Source organism: Rutilus rutilus (genome assembly GCF_951802725.1).
Source record: "Rutilus rutilus genome assembly, chromosome: 21".
Lineage (NCBI taxonomy): Eukaryota > Metazoa > Chordata > Actinopteri > Cypriniformes > Leuciscidae > Rutilus > Rutilus rutilus.
Genome location: NC_140226.1, coordinates 20,491,003 through 20,513,555, shown reverse-complemented (window position 1 = coordinate 20,513,555; position 22,553 = coordinate 20,491,003). Strand labels below are relative to the sequence as shown.

At 37.4% G+C, this 22,553-nt stretch overlaps 2 protein-coding genes across 3 annotated transcripts; one reads left to right on the top strand and one right to left on the bottom strand.

Annotated features, from left to right (window-relative positions):
- Positions 1 to 536: 536 nt before the first annotated feature.
- Positions 537 to 17,586, top strand: lck (LCK proto-oncogene, Src family tyrosine kinase). Its single transcript, XM_084392465.1, has 13 exons — positions 537 to 867; positions 3,177 to 3,280; positions 5,151 to 5,214; positions 5,302 to 5,392; positions 5,550 to 5,651; positions 6,165 to 6,268; positions 6,546 to 6,695; positions 6,841 to 6,993; positions 9,135 to 9,314; positions 13,016 to 13,092; positions 15,599 to 15,752; positions 15,896 to 16,027; positions 16,115 to 17,586. The coding sequence occupies exons 2-13, from the start codon at positions 3,182 to 3,184 to the stop codon at positions 16,318 to 16,320; spliced, it is 1,512 nt and encodes a 503-aa protein (XP_084248591.1). The 5' UTR covers positions 537 to 867; positions 3,177 to 3,181; the 3' UTR covers positions 16,321 to 17,586.
- Positions 17,587 to 18,025: 439 nt separating this feature from the next.
- Positions 18,026 to 22,520, bottom strand: tmem54a (transmembrane protein 54a). Of its 2 annotated transcripts, none has more exons than XM_084392466.1 (6): positions 22,066 to 22,520; positions 20,514 to 20,710; positions 20,241 to 20,300; positions 19,904 to 20,095; positions 18,707 to 18,841; positions 18,026 to 18,547 (listed from the first exon to the last, which is right to left on the bottom strand). In XM_084392466.1, the coding sequence occupies exons 1-6, from the start codon at positions 22,115 to 22,117 to the stop codon at positions 18,437 to 18,439; spliced, it is 747 nt and encodes a 248-aa protein (XP_084248592.1). In that variant the 5' UTR covers positions 22,118 to 22,520; the 3' UTR covers positions 18,026 to 18,436. The 2 variants fall into 2 exon arrangements, with proteins under 2 accessions (XP_084248592.1, XP_084248593.1); XM_084392467.1 differs by having other exon boundaries at positions 18,049 to 18,547; positions 21,984 to 22,160.
- Positions 22,521 to 22,553: the final 33 nt, after the last annotated feature.

Here is a 22,553-nt window from a genome sequence, read left to right as displayed (position 1 = left end):
AAGTGTGTGGTCTGCTCGAAGAAAGAGCAAGAAACAGAGAGAGAGACACCGAACGGGTTTAAGAGACAGATAATGAAGAGAGACATGAGATGGGTTAGCATCATCTCCAAGAAGCTGATTGAAAAAACATTGACTTTACCTCAAAATGATCCATTTGCATATTAGTTTATTGCATATACCTGTTGCAAATTGCATATTAGGCCTACTCTGTAACAGAGCAAATGATGTTTGATTCAAAGTGAATCAGAGGCTTGATTATTTTTTTTGTGCAAATGGGCACAAATGCTGCATAGAATAGCAATGTACGTAACACTTTTAAGCATGAGTGTTCAAATGTTACGTTTTGTGGCTCTATTTAGTACAAGTACAAGCCAAAAACCCATGAGTGCCGTTAACATTTCCACTCTTTGACATAATGGCGCGACAAAACCAGGTGACAAGTGGAGTCCTGACCCAGAATCCTTCACTCCAATGACACCAGCTGCTCAGAGTAGTGTGCACCTGCTTAAAAAAATGTTAAATATCAGCTCAAACACCTCAACGACAGGAAGCTCTATCATCAGCTTGCTCTGCACCACTGTGGTGTGTGTGCGTGTGTGTGTGAGAGCAAAAGTGATGCTTTCACAAATTATGTGCCTTTGTTAAGGTGGGAAGTCAAACTCTGACGTGACTTACACAACTTGACACTTTAGCAGCACATGTCATCGAAACACGCCGAAGATTTACAGACCTCGTTGTTTTGTTCGTAATCTTGGTTAAGATGCTCTGTGGAAAAATGCGTTCTTCATAAAATATAAAGCTAAAGACATGGCAATGCCTGCTGAACTGGCCCATCACTGATATCAGCATCTTCTGTCAACAGAAAAGGTAAGTTTTACTAGCGGGTTGCTACTTTTTCTTCACTTAAATCGAGGCCCAGATGAATTTGAATGAGTAGGCTACAGGTTATCAGGCTACGCTCGGGCAGACTACTTTAAATCATTGAATGATTTATTGGATGAGACTTTTTTCAAGGTAAACCTAAAGCCTGAGACAGTCTGAGATAGATGGGGCAGATTATACTATTTTAAAAATCATTTTATAAGGCTTAAAATATAAGAAAAAAAAAAGTTTTAAGATGAGCTCATAATATTTGCTAATATATTTTATTTTCTCAAAAAATGCAGCAGAACACTCTGAAGCAGAAAAGTAGATGTGAGTGTGTTCGGATTGAAATAATATCTCTGCACAGTTCAAATCGAAATTTCTAGAACACGTTTGCGCTGTCGGCTGCTTAGCGATTAAAAGTCGTTAAATTTGTTATTTAATTTGCAAAGTAATTCACAAAGGAAATATGACATAGTGATAATATAATGTATGTCATCACTGGTTGTGTTGTTTTCGTATTCGACCTAAGGTCAGTCAAGAACAATCGCATGATTTTACATTTAAATTTTGATTCCATCACTAGGGGTGATTTTGGATGGAGTTTTCACATAATATTAAAACAGTCAAATGGAAAATCATCAAAGATTAACAATGGTGGCATTTTTTTTTATTATGTTTTTTTGTTTGAAAATGGGATTTTCATAAATGCTGGGGAAGCGATTATAAGAAGGAAAATCCCTGCCTTCGTACTTGGTAAAGGCAGTTACTTTAAATTTTCATTTACAAATTACATTCTTGCCTTATTCCTAATCCAAATCAATACATCATGATGTATACGTTAAGATCATTTATTCATTTATTTATTTAGGGTAAGTGTCAGTCATAAAATAGTAGCTAGACTTTTATCTTGTGCAGGAGAACCGCTAAAACATTGAGGTATAATAAAATAACATAAAAAACAACAGCTCTATATATAATAAAGAAGGCAAAATCCAAACATATTTTTTTTGGCTTAACTTTGACTGTTTGGTGTGAATCAGTGAAGTTTATCCCTCATGTCTCGACCCCTTGACCTCTGTTTACTCTCCAGCATAATGCTGAGACAGTGCAGTGATATGTGAAAGACTTGTGATTGGGATTCCAGAGGCATTTGATATCTTTGACTTTATTTCAAACCTATAAAAACACATTTTATGTAACAGGAGAATCTGGAGGCCTATGAACACAAAATCATTTGTCATCATACTTGGTTCGTATGACTTTCTTTGTCCTGCATTTTTTATTTTGAAAAATATCTTAGTGTTTTTCGTCCATAAAATAAAGCAAAAACAACATTGGACCCCACTGAATCCCTTTAAGTGATTAGGAACAATCTGAACCCAAAACATTTGACCTAGCTGTGCATCTCTCTAGACTCATTTGCACTGATACTAGTCGGGTCAGCTACAGGCCGGAGGTCAGTGGAAAGTCTTGTCTCTGTTTAGAGATCCTGCTTTGATTTGGGCTGTTCTCTCAAACAGTCCCAGGAGCTTACAGTGTTCAGTTTGACCCAGAGGGTTGAGCTTTTCCTGACCCAACAACACAGTTTCTCACGGGTCCAAAGCCCACAGAGACATACACATTGTGTTAGTACATGAACTCTTGATTATTTGTCTGTTTAATGGAAATGAAAATGCTTTTGGGCTTGTGTGTTTACATATGGATAAACTACATCGCTGCAGTCTTACAAACACTTACGTACATGGATTTTTAAATGAATGTTCTATATTCGTAATGCAAAACACATAATGTTCAAGACAAGTGAAAAATACACCCAAATCGTTCACTAAGAAAACTGTCTGAAACTTATGTGTCTGAGATGGAAAAAGGGTCTAGAATTCACTAAGAGGATTAACCTCCTTTACAGATCTGGTCCAGAACTTTGTGTTAATTTTTTTTAACAGACAGCTTAACCCACGGACACAAAGAAACGGTGAAATATATAAACTGAATGTTTTTGGCTCTATTTTTTTCTGATAAAACAGGAAATACACTCTCCATTAATTCCCTCTTTGTTTTAAAGTGAGCAGTCCTACACATTATTTAATGTAACTACAGTAATTAAACTCAAAGATAAAAAATATACACACAATAAATTTCAAAACATATTTATTTGTTTATTTAGCCACTACCCTGATTTTGTTTGCCAGAAGCTAGATCGATGCACTTAGTGCATTTTACGAATGTATATCCATGAATTTATTTAGGCTATATTACAGTCAGAATTATGATAGTTGTCATCTTCATCTTCTGTTTTCTCTCATTTTTAGTAAATATGGGGAACTGCGGCTCTTTTGATCCTGATGACGAATTCTCCTACCATCCAGATGAATTGTGTGATCAATGTAACTGTCCAAAGCCTCCAGGCACTCAGGTACGTCTGTGTCTGCTAAAGAGAATAACAACTACAATACTTCTTTTTTTCTTTTCACATGCAATTTATATCAATAACCACTAAGTTAGATTATAATTTGGGTTAAACAGACGCTCGCGAAAAGAAATTATAGCCATAGCAACTCTTGGCTCTAGGATCCGTTTCAAAGTGGAAGGGAAAACGTGTCGGTAGGTACAGCGACAAAGCCTACAGTGCTTTCCACAATATTATAGATTTACACGTCACAAAAACACTATTTTAACATCTCCCATTCACCGCTATAGAAATTTACACAAAATGGTGATTTCCGCTTCTGAGAACCTCGGAAATGTGAGAAGGGTCTATTCAGTGGTTTGTTATCTAAACGTATGTAAGATCGTTTACGGTTAGCAAGCTGTGCTAGTGTCGTTACAAGACATTTAGCTTGAAGAACCAAGATCTCTGCACACCACAAAAATTCCGGTAGGAATCCCCATGGAAGTCATTGAATAATTCACACACTGAGCATTAGAAAAAAATCTCTTTTTTTTTCTTCAATTGATATATTGTTTCGGAATTGTAAGACTGTTAAGAGCAGGCAGGTTGTAATGTGAGACACAAGTAACTAAATATGTAGGGAGACGAGAGAGAAAGGAAGTGGTGGAGCCGTTCTCTACACTAAAGACATGCATTACAAATTTCTGTGGTAACATAAGGCAAAACACAACAATGTCTCACAAAGTGCTACACAAAGCATTTTTGAAAAATGCCTTTAGCTGAAACTGAAATTAAATATGTGTGTTTTCAGGTGATCTTTCGATATGAAACGGCAAGATGTTTAATTTAGTTGAGTAAAAAAAAAAAAGGTAGGCCTACTGATAAACGACCTTTGGTTTGAGAAGGGGAAAAGATGAAAGTCCTAAATGCGTAAGCAAGGCCTATGTTAACAGACTGACAATCTCAGTAGATCTTCTAAACATGGTTAAATATGGTTGACCACTGACCCCACACTCTTAAAACTGGTGTGATAAAAATAACACAACCCGATTTATTTTTTAACACATCTGTCTAGGGCAAGACATTTTGTTTTACTTTTAACTCAAGCAATTTGTCAGGGGATATCTTAATCTGAAATTGCCTGATGTTTAATTTAGTGTAGTTCAAAAATGTGGATAATTACTTATTTCATTTAATTTCTGATTAAATTAGGCTCGAATACACATTCTTTGTGGCTAAAACACTTCCAAGAAAAAAAAAAATTAATTAATTGTATCTGTTCCTACTGTGGTCTGTCTGCCATGATGATGTGACTCTTTGTTTATATGGGTCAACCCATTCAGGGTTACATAATTTGAGGGAAATGTGCCTTTGTGTTGGTTATCAATTGGAGACTAAAACTTCTAGCTAAATCTGAGACACATTTCCTCGTGATTTGTTTTTAGAAATTAAAGAGAACAACACATGTTGTTATTGCATAATGAGAATGATGGAATGTTTACTTTTACTGTGGTAGTTGTTCCACAGGCTGTGAGAGAAGTAAATAAGAACAGCTCCACCCTGTTTAAAGGGAAGTGGCTTTGTTTGGTTTATGACATTATTAAATTATTGACATTGATGAAAGGATCCAGATATTGAGGTTTTGATATCATAAAGAGCTCATTAGGGAAATTGCTAATCATAATCAAATAACTAAAACTGCTATCCCTCAGTATATATATATATATATATATATATATATATAATGATTACAATTCCAAAAACACAAATATTAAATAAGCTTTTAAAAAAATTACTGAGGGATAGCAGGTTTAGTATTTAGTTTTAGCAGGTAATATTATTATTATTAGTATACATTTTTTTGACATTGTGCTCTCTTCTCTCTCTCACACAGAACTTTGATCCTCTGATTCCGTATCCATCCCAGTACACGCCTCCACCATCATCTCCTCTTCCAGGTAAAATGATAGGTTAAACACCTCTCCTACATTTTTCTCTTTAATGTGTGTTTCAGATAGCTCACTCTTGTCATCTTTGTATTCCAGAAAACATAGTGGTAGCCGTATACAAATATGAGCCATGCCACAGTGACGACCTTGGGTTTGAGAAAGGGGACAAGATGAAAATCCTAAATGAGTAAGCATACGTTAAAACAGACTGACACTCTATGCCGATTATCTAACATTGTTGTCTTTTGGGTTTTGAGAAGTTGAAATGAACTAAATGTTTCCCTGTTTAAATTTGTATGTGCTTTAAAACACTGTCCTGGTATGTGTATATGTGTGTTTCTTAGCGATGATCCTGAATGGTACATGGCAGAGTCTCTGTTTACCGGGCAGAAGGGATACATACCACAGAATTTTGTAGCAAAACTGAACAGTATTGAGACAGAACCGTAAGTAATGTAACGTTCACTTGTATTCGGAGCGCACACACATGTATACCCAAACAAATCCACAAATACTCATGTATACCCAAACATATCCACACAATCACAATTAAATGTATGCAGATCAGCTGCTGTGGGTTTTGAAAAGAAAAGATCAAATCAGCTTCCCCCACAATGAGATTTGGGAAATGACGTCCAAAACTGTGGCTGAAAGGTGATTCATTCAGGGTATCCCTTGTCGCTTATGACAGATGATTTACGGGGTGTCAGTAATGGAAAGAGAAGAAAAAAATACTCCCACAAATCAAACAAGTTTCTGAGCATCACTATGCTAAACCACTCCAGTATTTGCTGATGCCACATTTCTGCGTATGTTCACTATCTCTCTTCTGAGCGTGGGAGGAGTGAAACGCCCCAACCCTGTATCTTCAGAACAATTTAAACTCAAAATAAATGATCCAAATGAGATACTTAATGAGCCAAAGCCCTAATAAAATGACAATAATGTTTGTGTTGCAGGTGGTTCTTTAAAAATCTCTCCAGGAACGACGCCATGAGGCAATTACTGGCCCCTGGTAACACGCAGGGCTCCTTCCTCATCAGAGAGAGTGAGACCAACCCAGGTGTGAAACAACGCATTGCTAACACAAAAGCATGAGGCCACATCAGACAGTGCCACAGTCCCATAGTCCCGATGCCAAGACACATGACTAAATAAAATAGTAAATAAAATAATAATATTATTGTGTCAGGAAACCTTTTAGGATAATTCAAGGGTGAATTTTAGAACATTTTCTACATGTCATTAACTGTAAAATGCCTCCATGTGTTGTGAAAGTAGATGTGTGACTGTATGTGCACTTGGCAGCCTCTGATTGTCTTCTTGTTCTGGTGCCTCAGGTAGTTTTTCCCTATCTGTGCGAGACCTTGACCAAACACAGGGCGACATCATCAAGCACTACAGAATCCGCAACCTGGACGCGGGCGGATTCTACATCACCACCAAGATCTCCTTCACTTCCCTCTCAGAGCTGGTCAAACATTATTCACGTATGTTTGGGTGTTCATATGTGCCTTAGACAAATCGCTTGTCAGGTTATTTATAAAAGACGTAAGACAAGAACAGTTCGATCAGGCTGTTTATAAGAGTTTGTTGTTGAAAAGTGACACGATGTGTTTATCTTTCTCTGTGCAGGAGAGGCTGATGGACTATGCACCCGCCTGGTGAAACCGTGTCAGACCCGAGCCCCTCAGAAGCCCTGGTGGCAGGATGAGTGGGAAGTTCCCCGTGAGTCTCTCAATCTAGAGCGCAGGCTGGGACAGGGGCAGTTTGGAGAAGTATGGATGGGTAAGAAGTGTTTTGCTTCCTATTTCTCAATAACTGAATTGAGTATTTTTACAGTGGGGATTAATGGTAATCGATTTAGTGGCTTTCTTGATGAATAGACATAAAGCATATTTTCACATATTTTTATGGACATTGAGACCATGTCAGACCACTTGGAACACCAGTATAAGAATAACCCCCCCAAAAAATGCATTTCAGCATCCAGGTGCCTGGCCAGGTCTGTCTGTGCTTGTCTGGAAATGTTTGTGAGTGTGAGCAAACATTGTGAATTGGACCATCATAAAAGGGTATTGATAAACATGCATCTACAGGCTAAAGAGTATGTGGTGCTCTTTGAGTGTCTCAGCAACCGCCGGGCATATCATAACTGTAAATACAGTAGGCTTGTTGAAACGTTTGACAAATGTTCAGCATTGAAGTCAGTCAGAGCACTGTAAATTGGCAGATTCAGCATTTTGGTCTCACTCATCCTGTGATCTAAGACAATCATACTCATGGGTGTGCTTAAACTCACTCTTTACACACAACACAACTAACAACAGGCATTCGTGACTCACCTTGAATAACTTTTAAAGATGAATTTTGGGTGAAATGAACACATTTGTGGTAGCTATTGTATTTATCTATCTAGAACAGAGATTCTCAAACGTTTAGACCGTTTTTGTGTTGGACAAAATTCATAGCCCCGCCATATAGGCAAAGATATTTTCCTTATTTCTGATGTAATTATGACAAAGCTGCTTGTTTTCCAAACAGAAACTGGTAGTATTAATATAATATAAAAGTTCTTTTCTTCTCAATTGTGACGTATATCTGAGTGAAATAAACAAGAATAAATGTAGGGCGGGGCTTGATTTTGTCCACTGAGAATTGATTGGTTTGTTGTGGTTTGCTATAGCTGTGATCTCATGAGTGACAAGTTGTCTTGGGGCCAGTTGCTTAAACAGTCACTGAGTTAAGACTGTGTCTGATGAACTAGCAATTAGTTAGGGCTAATCAGTCTTTCTTTTCGGATTCAAATTAGACCAATCTATCTTTTAATGTAATTGACCAATCTTGAAGAAAAAAATGAGAAGACATTTGGTTGTCAGTGGTTCTCAACCAATGGGCCTGATCAATTGAGAACTGATCTAGAATATTATTAATTATGATACACATTTTTGTTAGTTACCAACAGGATGCTGCAGTTTTGTGATTACAGTAACATCATCATATACGGCCTACACTCTATATGTTCATATGTCGAGAAGATTAAAAGGTGTCCGGTTTTCAAACATAAACAAACTACAGCAGTGAAATCACGCTTGTCTTGTGTTGACCCTAAAAATAGAACTATGGAAGTCACATCAATGCTTGAGTTTTTACCACTTCCTGTCCCTGGTTGCCATAGCAACTGACTTGTTATCATCACTGCCTGTCAGCTCCGTGACCACGAGAGCCCACATCATAGCTGCCATTTTGTTTTTTTGTTTTTTTTGCAGTGAATGACTTTCTTTATTCAAATGAAAGAGCTGTTCCGTGTAATGGACCGTTCTGTTCATTAAACCTCAGTTATTTTCGTTGGTGAGATAACATCACACAAATCAAGCCCATAGAAATAAAGTCAACCGGTTATCAAGCAGTCAGACAATGTGAAGCCAAAGAAACTCAGTGAAGGAAAACATTGTGAATTTCTCACACAGCAAATTCTTTACAAACACCCTTATGCCAAAACACTCTCATGATAAGGAAGTAGCAGTAGTTTTCACATGGCCTCTTATTTCTAAATTATTTTAGAAGTATGTGAGCCAAACAGAAAGATTAAATTCAGACCTTAATGAAATAGTTTGTTTCAAGTAAATCATTCTTGGTGAATGAGCTTCTACATGTTTATTTTTGAGAATCAGATTATTGAGCCTAAAAGGGATAGTTCAAACATATCATATCATAATTTACTCACCCTCATGTTCCAAAACAATATGGCTGTTCTTCTGTGGAAAACAAAAGAAGAAATTTTGAGATTTTTTTGATCAATTTACATTTTTCTTTTGTGTCATACAGGTTTGAAACAACATGAGAAACTTGATGACAGAATTTTCATATGGGTGAACTACCCTTTTAAAATAAGACATAAATCATTTATTCTCTCTCTCATTTTATAGGGCTGTATAACAACAACCGTCGAGTGGCTATCAAGAGTCTCAAGGCAGGTACCATGTCCATGAGTGCTTTCCTGGCTGAAGCAAACCTGATGAAGACCCTGCAGCACCCTCGACTGGTGCGACTTTTCGCTGTGGTTACACAGGAGCCCATTTATATCATCACAGAGTACATGGAGAACGGTGAGACACACAAATGCACTTACACACTCATTCAAACAAAGGAGGGGAGAGTTCAATGAAATGACAAATCCTTAGTACTAAATGATTCATCCCTGCATTTCACCTGAACGTTCTTTACAAAACACAGACACTCTCATTGAGTGACTTCCATTTAAATTTTCATCAGGTTTTCATGATCTAACAAGTCTGAGTAGTATCAGGGCTGTGAGCACTGTCTGAGCGTTGTCTGAATGTGTTAAAACCCACAGCAGTTCAACCGTTGTGTCCGCTCTATGAAAACAAAGCTTTCTCATGGCTTTGAAGATACTGGCATCTCAAGATGCGTCCCTATGACTCTGTGCAGTATTTTTGTGGGGCAACTTTTTTCGGTCTCTTTCATTGACCGCAGTGTTTTTACATTTACAAACATGTGGTCTGCCTCTTTTTCTTATATGGATGAATGCACAGCCAGTGTTGAGGAAAGTTACTTTGAAAAGTAATGCATTACAATATTGTAATGCTTTAAAAAGTAACTAATTGCGTTACTTAGTTACTTTTTTTTAGAAAAGTAATGCGTTACGTTACTTTTGCGTAACTTTTTTTCTCACCTGGGCTGGGCTTGTTTTTTTATAACAACATTTTTATATTTTTGGGCAAATGTAAAGAATAAATAATAAGCCTCAGGCTGAAGGAAATGTAAATTCATGCGTGTACAGTCGAGGGCGCAGCTCAAGTAAACCTTTCAGCTGTGCTGCCAGTCTGGATAATAGAAGAATAGGATACAGGAGAAAAAAAGTTTTTCTTATACTTACCTACTTATTTAGATTAAAATCTATAGTCATTTTTGCTTAAGGTTTTACCTGAATCATCGAAGGTCTGAAGCAAGTACATTGGTCAATACATTTTGATTAAATGCATAAAAAATTATGTTTTATTTAACATATTTAGCTATTGGAGGTTGGACATATTTTGTAAAGAAAGAACTAACCCTTCAGTATTTTTTGGGGAAACCATGATACATTTTTTGGGGATTATTATTTGTAACAATGTAAAAGTTTCAGTCCATTTAATTTGATTCTTGCTAAATAAATAAAAAATCTTGACCCCAAACCTTTGAACAGTAGCTAGTGTGAATTTTCAAGATTAAGAAGGGACAGGGACCAAAAGTAAAACTTACAGATAATCTCAAACTTACAGTAAAACTCTAATCTAAATATTTGGGAGGACATGTCCCCGTCAAGGTGGTAGTTACGGCCCTGATGTTTATTCCTTCATAATGCCAGTCATTGTTCACTAAGCGGTTCTGACGTCTCTCGTAACACTCTTGTAAATAGCATGCATGCAGAGCTTGTGTTTCATATCTGGCATTCCCACCTTGAGTGTTCTATCTAGAACATAAAATGACCCACTTCAGTTTTGTAGAACGCATGTCCAATTCCTTGTGTTTTGTGTCACATCATTCTATTTTAGTTCTCAGAATGTTGTTGTTGTTGTTGTAATACTCAGGTCTGATGCACATTTGAGAAATTCCATTTCTTCAAAACATTTTTAAACAATTGTCCATCCCTGTTACCACTCCTTTCTTCAGTATTAGTTCACCCAAAATTGTAAAATTCTGTCATCATTCACTTAGCCGTGTTCATAACCAATATGACTTTCTTTCTTCTGTAGAACACCAAAGATGTTTAACAGAATGTTTATGCTGCTTTTTTCTGTTGTCAAGGTCAAAAAAGGCATAAAACCACTTCAAATGAAATGGAAAATGTTGCACAAGTCCTAAGGACTACTTTTATGGGGCTTTTAGAATATTTCTGTCATTTTTGGAGCTTGACAGCCGTTGGTTTCCATTCGCTTTCACTATACTGAAAAGTGCAGCTTGAACCTTCCTCAAAATGTCTCCTTCAGAGAGAAAAATGTGTTCCACTAAAGAAAGAAAACCATACAGATTTAAAGCACCATGATGAGCTTGTAAGTCTAGGTGAACCATTTCTTTAAACTAAAGGCTTGATATGCTATAATATTGTTTGGTTCCCTTTTATTTTTGCGATATCTCCTGAGAAACCTTTAATCATAAGAAGCAAATTCGCCCTTACAGCAGTTTGTCTCAGAGGAGCTAAAGATCTTTATAACCGCAGCTCTGTTGCGTTATGTTTCTCTAACTACTAATGCATAATAAAACCCTCATACAAACGCAGCATCTCACTGCAACCTACTTAGAACAATGCACAGCACCATCAAAACAGGCCTCACATAGAAAGCAGGGTCACAGTTATAGCGTGAATTCCATCACATTAAAAAGAGATGGAGCGAGGCAGAAAGCAGCGGACAGAGAAAGTGAGCGAGCGAGCGAGAGAGAGAGGAAAGGGCAGATACAATGTGAGGTATAGAAAGAAAGTCTTTGTTCCATAGGCTAGTATCGGGAATGCTTTCTAATTCAGAGCCAACCCAGAAACTCACTACAACAAATCAGACTCATAAATGGCCACCATGGTCACAGGTGTTCACAGAAAAGACATCCACACCCTAACTTTTCTCTTTTTAACGCAACAATAGCACCTTGGGTCGTCATCACAAGCGTACTGCGATGCACGTTATTCCATATGTAACCCAGTATGGATTGTTTGTTGGTCTCGTTGCCCTAAGAGGATTGTTGAGCCTCCAGAATGTCATATTGACGCCGACAGTAACAAAAGACTCTAAGAGGAACAGCCACGTTACTACAACGTCAGCGAGCTGATGGCAGAGCTCGTGAATGCTCCCGCTTTGTGTTCCCTCTTAAAGGAAGCTGATGGAACACTATGCTCAGCTTGTAAACCTCCCAATTCTTTGTTTGGAATCCATGTGATGTGTTTAAAAGTCCAATTGTTGTCTGCGTTGTTATTTTAAAGAAGAGGTCGATGTGCCCCTTTTCCACCCCTCTGTCATTTTAACAATGGAGACAATGACAGAATGATTCAAAAACACTGGAACTTAAACTTAACCCACGACCTTGAATTTTACACCCTAATGCGATCTGAGATCAAAGGAATGTGTACGGCGCATGATATTAAGAGTTCCTAACGGGGCATTTTCCGCTGCACCTTTGTGGGAATTTCCTTCAGGGTCAGTCGGTTCTTCTTTTTCCAACACAGCCTGTCGTCTCAAAAGCAACAACTTTGGCCTTTAACATTAAACGTCTCAGCGACTGATCCAAACTGGCTACACTAATTTCCTGCAGTTGTTATGTTCTAGTTCTTGGATCTAATCTGAGTGCCGTTGTTTGCGCTTCTCGGTAACTTTGAGAAGAGCTTACAGACGTTTTAAGCACCAAAATAACAGCATTCATCCATCTGCTGTTTCCTTTTGCCTTTGAACTAAAATGACTGATGGCGAAAGCGTGCTTCCGGTAACATTCAGTTGTGGTAAAAGAATGTTTAAAAAAAGGCTGCTGAAGACAAGACAGAAGACTTACGAACTATAAATAAAATGTGTAAAAAAATCGAAGCAGTTTTTAACATTTAACCTTCTATTCAGACTATTGCAGTGCATGCCGGGAGTGGAAAATACCCTGGTCAATTTCACTAGCGCCAACTAGTGTCTAGGTTTCATAGTTTCAAGCCAATTTAGTCATTCAAGCACATTTAACATTTTATGGTTTACGGTGCAAAGTTACTAAATTCTGTCATAGCTTGTTTTGCTGTATATAAAATATATGCATGTTAAAATGTCGTGTTGACTTTTAGGCAGCCTGGTGGATTTTTTGAAGACTCCAGAAGGATCTAATTTAACCATCAATGCGCTGATCGACATGTCCGCCCAGGTAGGCTGACCATATCATTTTTGGTGGGGGTGGGGGTCTCAAAACATCAGGGGTGAGACATTTGTGCCCCACAGGAAACAAACTGTCCCAAATTTCTACTTGTTACGAGCTCACGTCTATATTTCAGACCCTTGTATAGTCAGTTTATCACTCATTCCTCTATTTGTCTCTAAGCTGGTGACGTCAGCATTACTCAGCTGCTGTTCTGCTTCCTAATCTTATGGTTAACAATGAGCATGACTGTGTGTGCTGGAAAAAGTCTAGACTTTTTAATACAACAACTACCCACACCAATCTATAAACCGACTAGATGAACAGACAATATAAATGTGTTCACATACTGTAGAAAATAAATTATTTCTTACTTTACATTTACATTCACTGGGCAAACATACAGTTCTTTGATTGTTTGCAGGGAAATATTGTACACATAGATTGTGAGGACCTGATTTAAGTCACAGTAATTCTTGACCTAATTAATGACACTCCATGCTTCATTGAGAATATCTAATTACTATGGGAACAGTTCTGGCTGGAACGGTAGTGTAGAATCTGATAGAGTCCATGAACTATTGACAGGCAGACTGTAATTTTCTTAGTAGAGAGTTTGCGCTTTGATTCAGCTCTGGGTTTACTCCTAGAATCGACTGATTGGGTTAAAAATTAGGCTATCAGATGGTCTTGATCACTCATGGTATGAATGTCTTTAATAGTGTCTCATGCGCTCAGTGTGTAAGTGATTGGAGTGTGAAGATGAGAAAACACTGATGTTTTTGAGCAGTGTTGCAGGTCAGAGGTTCACAAGGATCGTGTGACATGGGATAGATGTTAGGAGATGGTCTCTCTCTTTCTTGGTAACGTGAAGAAACAATGGCATCATTTTTCAAGATATTCAATGAAATTTTGGCAGAGAAAGGATAAGAGGGAAAGTGAGAGATGGAATGTTTTAAAGCATTAAAAAGAGACGTTTTGCTTTAGGGATCATCTTAGATGCCGTGTGATATTTTTCAGCTATTCTTCTTCATAAAGTGAATGAGATCATTCAGGGCTTTTAAAAGGTCCTGGGGAAATGACTACTTATATACTTACATGCCTCTTATCAACACACAGACAAAGACATACCCGCACATTTATGCAAAACTGTCAGGCACTTTCACATTAAACCAACACGTTTTTGACAGTCTGTGTAACACTTCCTTGAACAAGCATGCACATGGTGTCATAGTGCAACATCCTCTATAAATAAATCTGTTGCAACGAATGCAAAATCACACGACCATCATGCATCATTCACCCATAACGCATCTGCACACACACGATAGTGTCTGGCCACTATCACAGATCACAGTCTAATTTTATGTGAAAGAGTTTTAGAGCATGGCAGGAACACCAAAGAGCTGATCTGGGAGAACCGTTGTCCTTCCCTCTCATTCTGCACATCTGGCTCAGAAATAGCAGACCTCTGAGAAGCTCAGGAGCCATCACTGTTCTGAGATCAGTCAAGACTGGAGCTAGCTTAAACATGGGGAAAATAAGAAAGATGATGCATCAGGCATCAGGACGTATAGCAGCAAACCAACCTTCTGAATGAAACCTATGGGTTTGTGCTGGGTGGAGTGAAGCAGTGGAGGTTAAAAGTCAAATCAAAGGAAGTTAAAGCAAAACCCTCCCTGTTTCAGGAACTGACCTCTGTCTGTCTGTGCAACGCGTGTTATGTTCGGAATGAAATACTTGCCTACAGTGTACGGTTTTGTAAAAAATAGTATGTGAAACTTTTATGCAACAATAAACTGTTATAGAATGCAATATTGTTGTCACTTGACTATGTTGTGGCACATTCCATCATTTAAAAAAATATGGAATTTAGGAAGGAATTTAATACTTTTATTCAGCAAGGATGTGTTAAACTGATCAAAAGTGAAAGTAAAGACACTTATAATTTTACAAAACATTTCCATTTCAAATAAATGCTGTACTATTGAACATTGTTCATCAAAGAATCGTGTATCACGGCTGCTATCAAATCAGCTTTGTCATCACAGGAATAAATGACATTTAAAAAATATTAAGACACACAAAAAACTGTTGTTTTGAATTGTAATAATATTTAACTATTACTGATTTTATTGTATTTTTGATCAAATGAATGCAGCCTTGGTGAGAATAAGAGGGGGGTAATTAAAATAAAATGTGTTTTACAGTCATTTGACTTTTCTAAAATAATGATTCAAGGAGATTTGCTTTTGTTTAGCAAGTATTAATTGCAGTTTTTATTTTTATACTGGAAATAGAAGGTCAAGTAAAGCACAGCGCATTGTGAGATACAGCATCTAGTGCAGTATTCTCTATTATATACACCAAATGTCGTACGTCATCTTAGTATTTCATGAATACTTTGCATGGTATACATAAATACTGCAGAAATAATTGCATGGTAGTATGCTATTCTAAACATAGCCATAAATCACACACATCCTTATCATTAACACTTTACTGCTCCCTGCAGGTCGCAGAGGGAATGGCTTACATAGAGCAGAAGAACTATATCCACAGAGACCTGAGAGCTGCCAACATTTTGGTGTCTGATGAGCTCATTTGCAAGATCGCTGACTTTGGCCTCGCCCGCCTCATCGAAAATAACGAATACACTGCCAGAGAGGGTAAGGCAGCATCAACTGCATCATGCTTTGTTCTGTCAATTTACCTTAGGATTACATCACCACAGAATCTCTGTTCATGCGAGAAAGTCTGGCTGCTAAACTTTAAAAGACACCTAAAAATATGCCTATTTAAAATCACACAGGTGCAAAGTTTCCTATCAAATGGACTGCACCTGAGGCCATAAACTACGGCACCTTTTCGATCAAATCAGATGTCTGGTCGTTTGGAGTACTGCTGACAGAGATTGTTACTTATGGAAGAATCCCATATCCAGGTAACAAACCAGCTCAATGTGCTTCCTGTTTGACCTCATTTTGCCATATCTCAGAATTTCTTTTCACTGTTACTTTTGATCTTTCAGGGATGACAAACCCAGAGGTGATCGCAAACCTTGAGAGAGGGTACCGCATGCCTTGCCCCGATAACTGCCCAGAGGCTCTCTATAACGTCATGAAACACTGCTGGACAGAGAGCCCAGACAACCGGCCCACCTTTGAGTACCTGCGCAGTGTTCTAGAGGACTTTTTCACCGCCACAGAGAGACAGTACCAGGAGCAGCCCTGCTGAAAAGATTCATCTTACGAACAGCAGAATTTGAAAAAAAATGACAGCCCATGGGGTCACATTAAAGACTTAATGTTGTTAATTAAATATTTCAAAATACAGTTTTAAGTGTAGTAAAAAGACAAAAGAAACAGACATTTTGATGAGAATAAGCCAATGATTAACAGTGAAAATGAAAATTGGGTAATTGATTACCAGACTTTCGTTCATCTTTGGAACACAAATGAAGACCTTTTTGATGAAATCTGAGCAATTTCTGTCTCTCAGTTGACAGCTTTGATGCTTCAAAAAGATCATAAAATGAATCCATGCGAATTGAGTGGTTTAGTCCAAATTTTCTGAAGACACTCGATCACTTTATGAACAGATTGAATTTAGGCTTTTATTTCACATATAAACATTGATCAGCCAACAAAAACAGAAGCTCAACCAAACATGATTGACATGCGAGCTTATGCGGAAGCTCAAACGTGCTGCGTAACACGAGAATGAATCTCATTGGTTGTTGCTGAAGCTCAAACGTGCTGCGTAACACGAGAATGAATCTCATTGGTTCTTCCTGAAGCTCAAACGTGCTGCGTAACACGAGAATGAATCTCATTGGTTCTAGCTGAAGCTCAAACGTGCTGCGTAACACGAGAATGAATCTCATTGGTTGTTGCTGAAGCTCAAACGTGCTGTGTAACACAAGAATTAATCTCATTGGTTGTTGCTGAAGCTCAAACATGCTGTGTAACACGAGAATTAATCTCATTGGTTGTTGCTGAAGCTCAAACGTGCTGTGTAACACGAGAATGAACCTCATCGGTTCTTCTCACACGTCAAGTGAACATGCTTGAGCTTCCGTTTACCACAAATGATGTGCGAGTTGATGAATGTTTATATGTGAATAAAAGTCTAAATTCAATCGGTTTATCATTTAAAACAATTGTCTCTCTTCAGAAAATTTTGGACTAAACTGCTCAATTCATATGGATTCGTTTTATGATCCCTTTATGAACTTTTTGTAGCAGTCAATGGAGGGACAGAAATCAACATTTTTGGATGAACTATACCTTTAAACAAGTATTTGTGGAAAAACTTTGGCTACAATTCATCAGTTGTAAGTGTGGTCTTAATGCATGAGTGAATGTCCTGCTTTGTGTTCACCCTTTGAGCTTTTAGTATTTCTGCTTTCTGTGCATTCTGCTATTTTACTTCTCTTTTTATTTTTTTTATAAATAACTGCATCATGAACTACTGAACCAGTAAAACAGTCCAAGAGATAAATTGGCCTCATTCTGTCTCGTTTCATCCATTTAGACAACTCTTTTACAGATTCACTGACCGCTGCTTGTTTTATTTAAGAGACTTAAAGTGAAATTTCTTTTAGTTTCATTCTCGCCCTCACAACTTTAATGTTAACAGGTTATCAAAAGGTCATAGGAAAATCTAGACTGGGTCAAGATCAAGCATCAACAACCCAACAATTCTTACTAGGACTGCGTTTCCCAAAAGCATCTTAAGTTTATCGTAGAGATCATTGGTGGTAACAGTTCTACTTATCAACTTAGGCTTACAATGCTTTTGGGAAACGCAGCCCAGGCTAAAAATTAAACCAAGGACCATCACTTCCTAAGCATGGCCAATTATATTCAGAGCCTTTGAAAAAAAAAAAAAAAAAAAAAAAAAAAGTTTTTAAATATAAATATGTAGGCCTAGTAGTTTTATAATATAAAATAGTTTTATAAATATTTATCAAAAATTATAGAGACTGTGTCCAAGCAATTCAGTTTCAAATAGAAACGTCTTTTTTTAATATAAATGTAACAAGGAAACCCATCAGTGCAGAAAATGTAACATTAAACACGCACATCAAACATGTTCATAAGGTTAATATATAAAACATGCACTTTACAATAGTACTTGGTCACGCAGTCTGACCCTTTAAGACTGAAGAATAACACTCATCATTAGTGCTTCATTAGATGCCGGAGCACCGCCTCCCTTCACCTGCTTGCCACTTCAGTGAGCAACACACTTTTATGTTTTATGTGCATTGGCACTTGGTATTTCTTGGTCCACTGTCATGCAGCGGTTTTGAAAAGCATGTATTGTTCATGTAATGTTTACTTTTGAATTACAGTTCACTGGTCTCCACAGCAAGTAGGTCATGTTGTTCTGCTGGGTCCACCTCATTTGGATCATCTCCTGGTGGCAGTGAGGTTTCTTCTGGCAGCTGGACACGCACCTAAACCCCAACATTTACATTACATTCAAAGAACACAAAGGTTTATCAAGTTTAATGTGGAGCTGGCATGCAAAATTGCTCTTAAAACAATCTGTAACCCAAAATGATTTCATATCGAATTCTGATTTGTCTTGATTACACACATATAGTTCTATTTACCCTTTTATTGACAGCTCTTCTCCACGGGCAGCGCATCCGGAGGAACGACGTGCAGGCCAAGAAACAGCGGCAGGAGAACACAACCTCCACCACTGACATCAGAATCAATGGAAACCATAGGATTAATGTAGTACCCTGGAGAGAGAAATATATTTTAAATAGTGTTTTAAATATTGTAAATATATATTGTCTTCATTTCTTTTTTTTAGGAGTTCCTTTCATTTGCTTATTTTGCATTATGTCCCATGGGGTTCCAACACCATTTTACCAATGAATTTCCATGACTTTTTTATGCATTTGTGAATACTTTTGTGAACACTTTTATGCATTTGTGAATAGATTTTTTTTAATAATAATAATAAATAAGCAATTTTAGCCAAATATTTAGAGCTGAGAATAAATAAATGTTTCAATTTTAAAATTCCATGCCGAAACCTAAGACCTTATTTATAAAGTCGTGCATAGAATCATCCTAAATGTAAGGGATAATGTACATCCAGCCGGTTGTCATCTCAGAATAAACCCAGACAGGTTGATCAGGACCCCGACGTGAAGCGGATGCAAGTTTCGATGATGTGACGATGCCACAGTTCTTCTAGATTTAGACTGTCTCAGTTTTTTCTGTTTCTTTATGTAATCACAGACAGACTTGATTGTGAGAGCAGATCTCCGTGTGGAGTACAGGCTGTTGACAGACTCCTTGTGCATTCAAAAATCTCACTGGATTAATGGTAAAAGGAATGTTTGGTAATGTAAACTGACATTTCCTACTGACTCACTACAGCAAAAGATATATAACTGGCTTAAAACCTTTTTTTTTTTGGTGTAAATACTAACGTTTTCATTTTAATTAACAATGTTGTAATATTTTAATACTGGTATATGAGTGCAAAACGTTTATACACATGCACTTAAGTTGGCGTACACATTAGAACATTTGCACATTTGTTTTTACCTTTATGCCTTTGTTCCTCACTTTTAACATAGGATCAAATTCAAGATAAAATCTGATCGTACATGAGTTTTATAATATATTTACTTTGCTTTAGTGGCTTGAGATGCATTCAAGTCACCAAAATTGTTGCACACTAAAACAGAGAAAGAACTCTTAAAAAAGGCATTTATGAGACTCATATCAGTCATTTGCAGTTGATTACACAAGGACTCATCAGATAAATTGCAGATAAATTGACTTACATAGATGCGTGTGGGGTCAAAGGGGCATTCATTTGTGATGCTGTACAAATTTATGATGGCAGACTGGTTGCAGTGGGCAAACAGATTCTCCCCATCCAGATGTATGACCCTCACTGTAGCAACACTGATTCCCACTGCAGAGGCAGCACCCAAAAGAATAGCCAGGACACTCATAACTAGTAGAAACCAACTCTGCAACAAAGATAGAATGTGTTCAGAAATAAATAATACTCCATTTTGTTCTATAGAAAGACTCGTTTTAAAGCAAATAAACGTCATAGTAACAAATGTGATCATAACAAAAAGGACAGCATTGAGTGTGGGTATGTGTACTCACCAGCAGCTGGTTTTTCTTGTTTTTTGAGAGAACAATAGCTGAAATTCCACCAATGATTGCCTGCAGGTTATAACATGGTCAGATGTATGAATTACAGTGTGGATTCATTCAGTGCAAGGGGTTAGTTCAAAGTTTCAACTAACACACCTGGTTATGCCTCATCTACCACATCACTGGCAACTGGATAATGATCACAAACAAAATCTAATGTCCATAACAGAAATGTGGAGATAATAAGCAAGCAATAGGTTACAGTTTTGAGGACAGACATACCATGAGTCCTGCCACAAGAGCAATGACATTGGAGATGGGGTAGACGAGTTTCCGGTTCCAAGTGAACACACTTATGTGTCGGAGCACAGCTCCGTGTACCAGTGCCCCCAACAAGAAGTTCACATGACCAACCAGCACCAGTCCCAAACCCATCTTCATCAGGATCTTGTCATCCTTCAGACTGCCACAACAAAGACCTAAAGCGCAAACACACAACATCAAAGAACCATAAACACAGAAACAGCAGGACATTGATGATAAAGGATCAGACAACATATCATCATTTCAATTAAATGTCAAGGAACTTTGTGCACCATGTAATCCAGATGAACTTGAGACTACACTTTTCATGTGCCATGGTGTAATGGAGATTCCCACACCTGAATTCCCATGACTTGTGCATGACACTTCCATGCATTTGTGATTACTGGATTTAAAAAAAATCCTAGTAATTGTAGACAATTGATTAAATATTTAAAACCAGTAAATGAATGAAGGAAATAATAAATTAATTAGATATTTTTATTAAATAATATTATAAATATTAAATATATTTATCACAATTTACAGCTGTATTGTACACTTTCAACCAGGTCATAATTTAGCTTTTTAGGAGAATAATACTATTAAATCCTCACTGTAATGGTTTAATCGTCATTTACTCCACCTCTTGTTGTTCCTTTTATGGCACAATAACAAAATCGTCATTAACATTTTAAATGCAATAACAGATAAATGGTGATTGAAAAAGTCAATCATCAAAAAGGGACGCAAATCCATCATTAGCGACACCGCAATGTTTACGAACAAGCAAAGATGCGTTACGATTATCAGATTTTACGGCTAAATAAAATATGTTATTGACAAGCGGTCTTTAGGCTTTTTTCTAGAAGAGGAGCTGTACTTGCAATATGACTGGAAATCGAAAGAGTTTAGATCGGTTTCGCAGTTTGCATAGACTGTGATTTGAGTCAGCGTAAATGTCTGTTTTTAAGGCTCCAGAAGGCTTGACGTGTGGACGTGAATATGGACTAAGTCTATAGTGTTTTTGCTCCACATTTTCAGTTAATATTAACTGTTATTGCATGGAAAATATAGGCTATTATTTATTGTTCTCCACAGAAGTCCTATGACAAAGTCCTACTAGTTTGGAAGGACGTAGCTAGGGTGAGTAAATGAAGACGGAATTTTCATTTTCTGTGAAGTGCATTTATAACATAAAACAAAACAAATCAATAAAAAGACATCAGGTCCGAAATAAACATTAAATCCTTTATGTTGTAGGCAACATGAGTAGAAATGCCGGCCATTACTAAACTCGTAACATTCGGCGAGAGAGCGCAGCGTTGATATATTATCAAGATAAACATGACCACACCCGACCACGTTCGCGAGCCTGGTCATAGGCTACTCCCTCCTCATGAAATGAAATGTAAAACACTTTACTTGTGTAAATGATGCCCAACTCACCTGAATTCACCATCCTGAAGTCCTTCTTTCAGACGAAATCATAATTAAAGGTTTAACATGTTCAAGGACCTTCTCCTCTTACCGTGCCTCTCAGGCTGTGTTCCTTCTTCCCGTTCACCTGCGTGTGCGTGCATGGCCACTCCTCTCTCCGCGCGCTCACCTGATGCCGGCCGCCCTGCAGGTGTCGCTGTAACCTACATGGAGTTTATAGCGTCTCCAAGGCGAGCACTGTGATGTCATTAGATTGTTGTTTGACATTTTGCTGTTAATTTAGCCTATGTGAATCTGAATCAGAATTTTCCATATAATATCTAGGCCTATGTAATATTCTTGGTGGGTTTGCCGGATGTATTAACTTTTTTTAAACCAATGAAAATAAGGTTTCGTTTTAATTTATGAATGACAAAATTAGTATTTACTTCTGAAAATGCTGTATAGTTTATTAAAAAATCTAATAAACAAAAGATTTTATAAGAAAAATAAAGAAGCCCAATCAGAAGTCAGCATTGCTGAGTTGATGAGGTAAACCTGAACACCTGGACTTGATAAGCTGACTCTCATTAATGCATT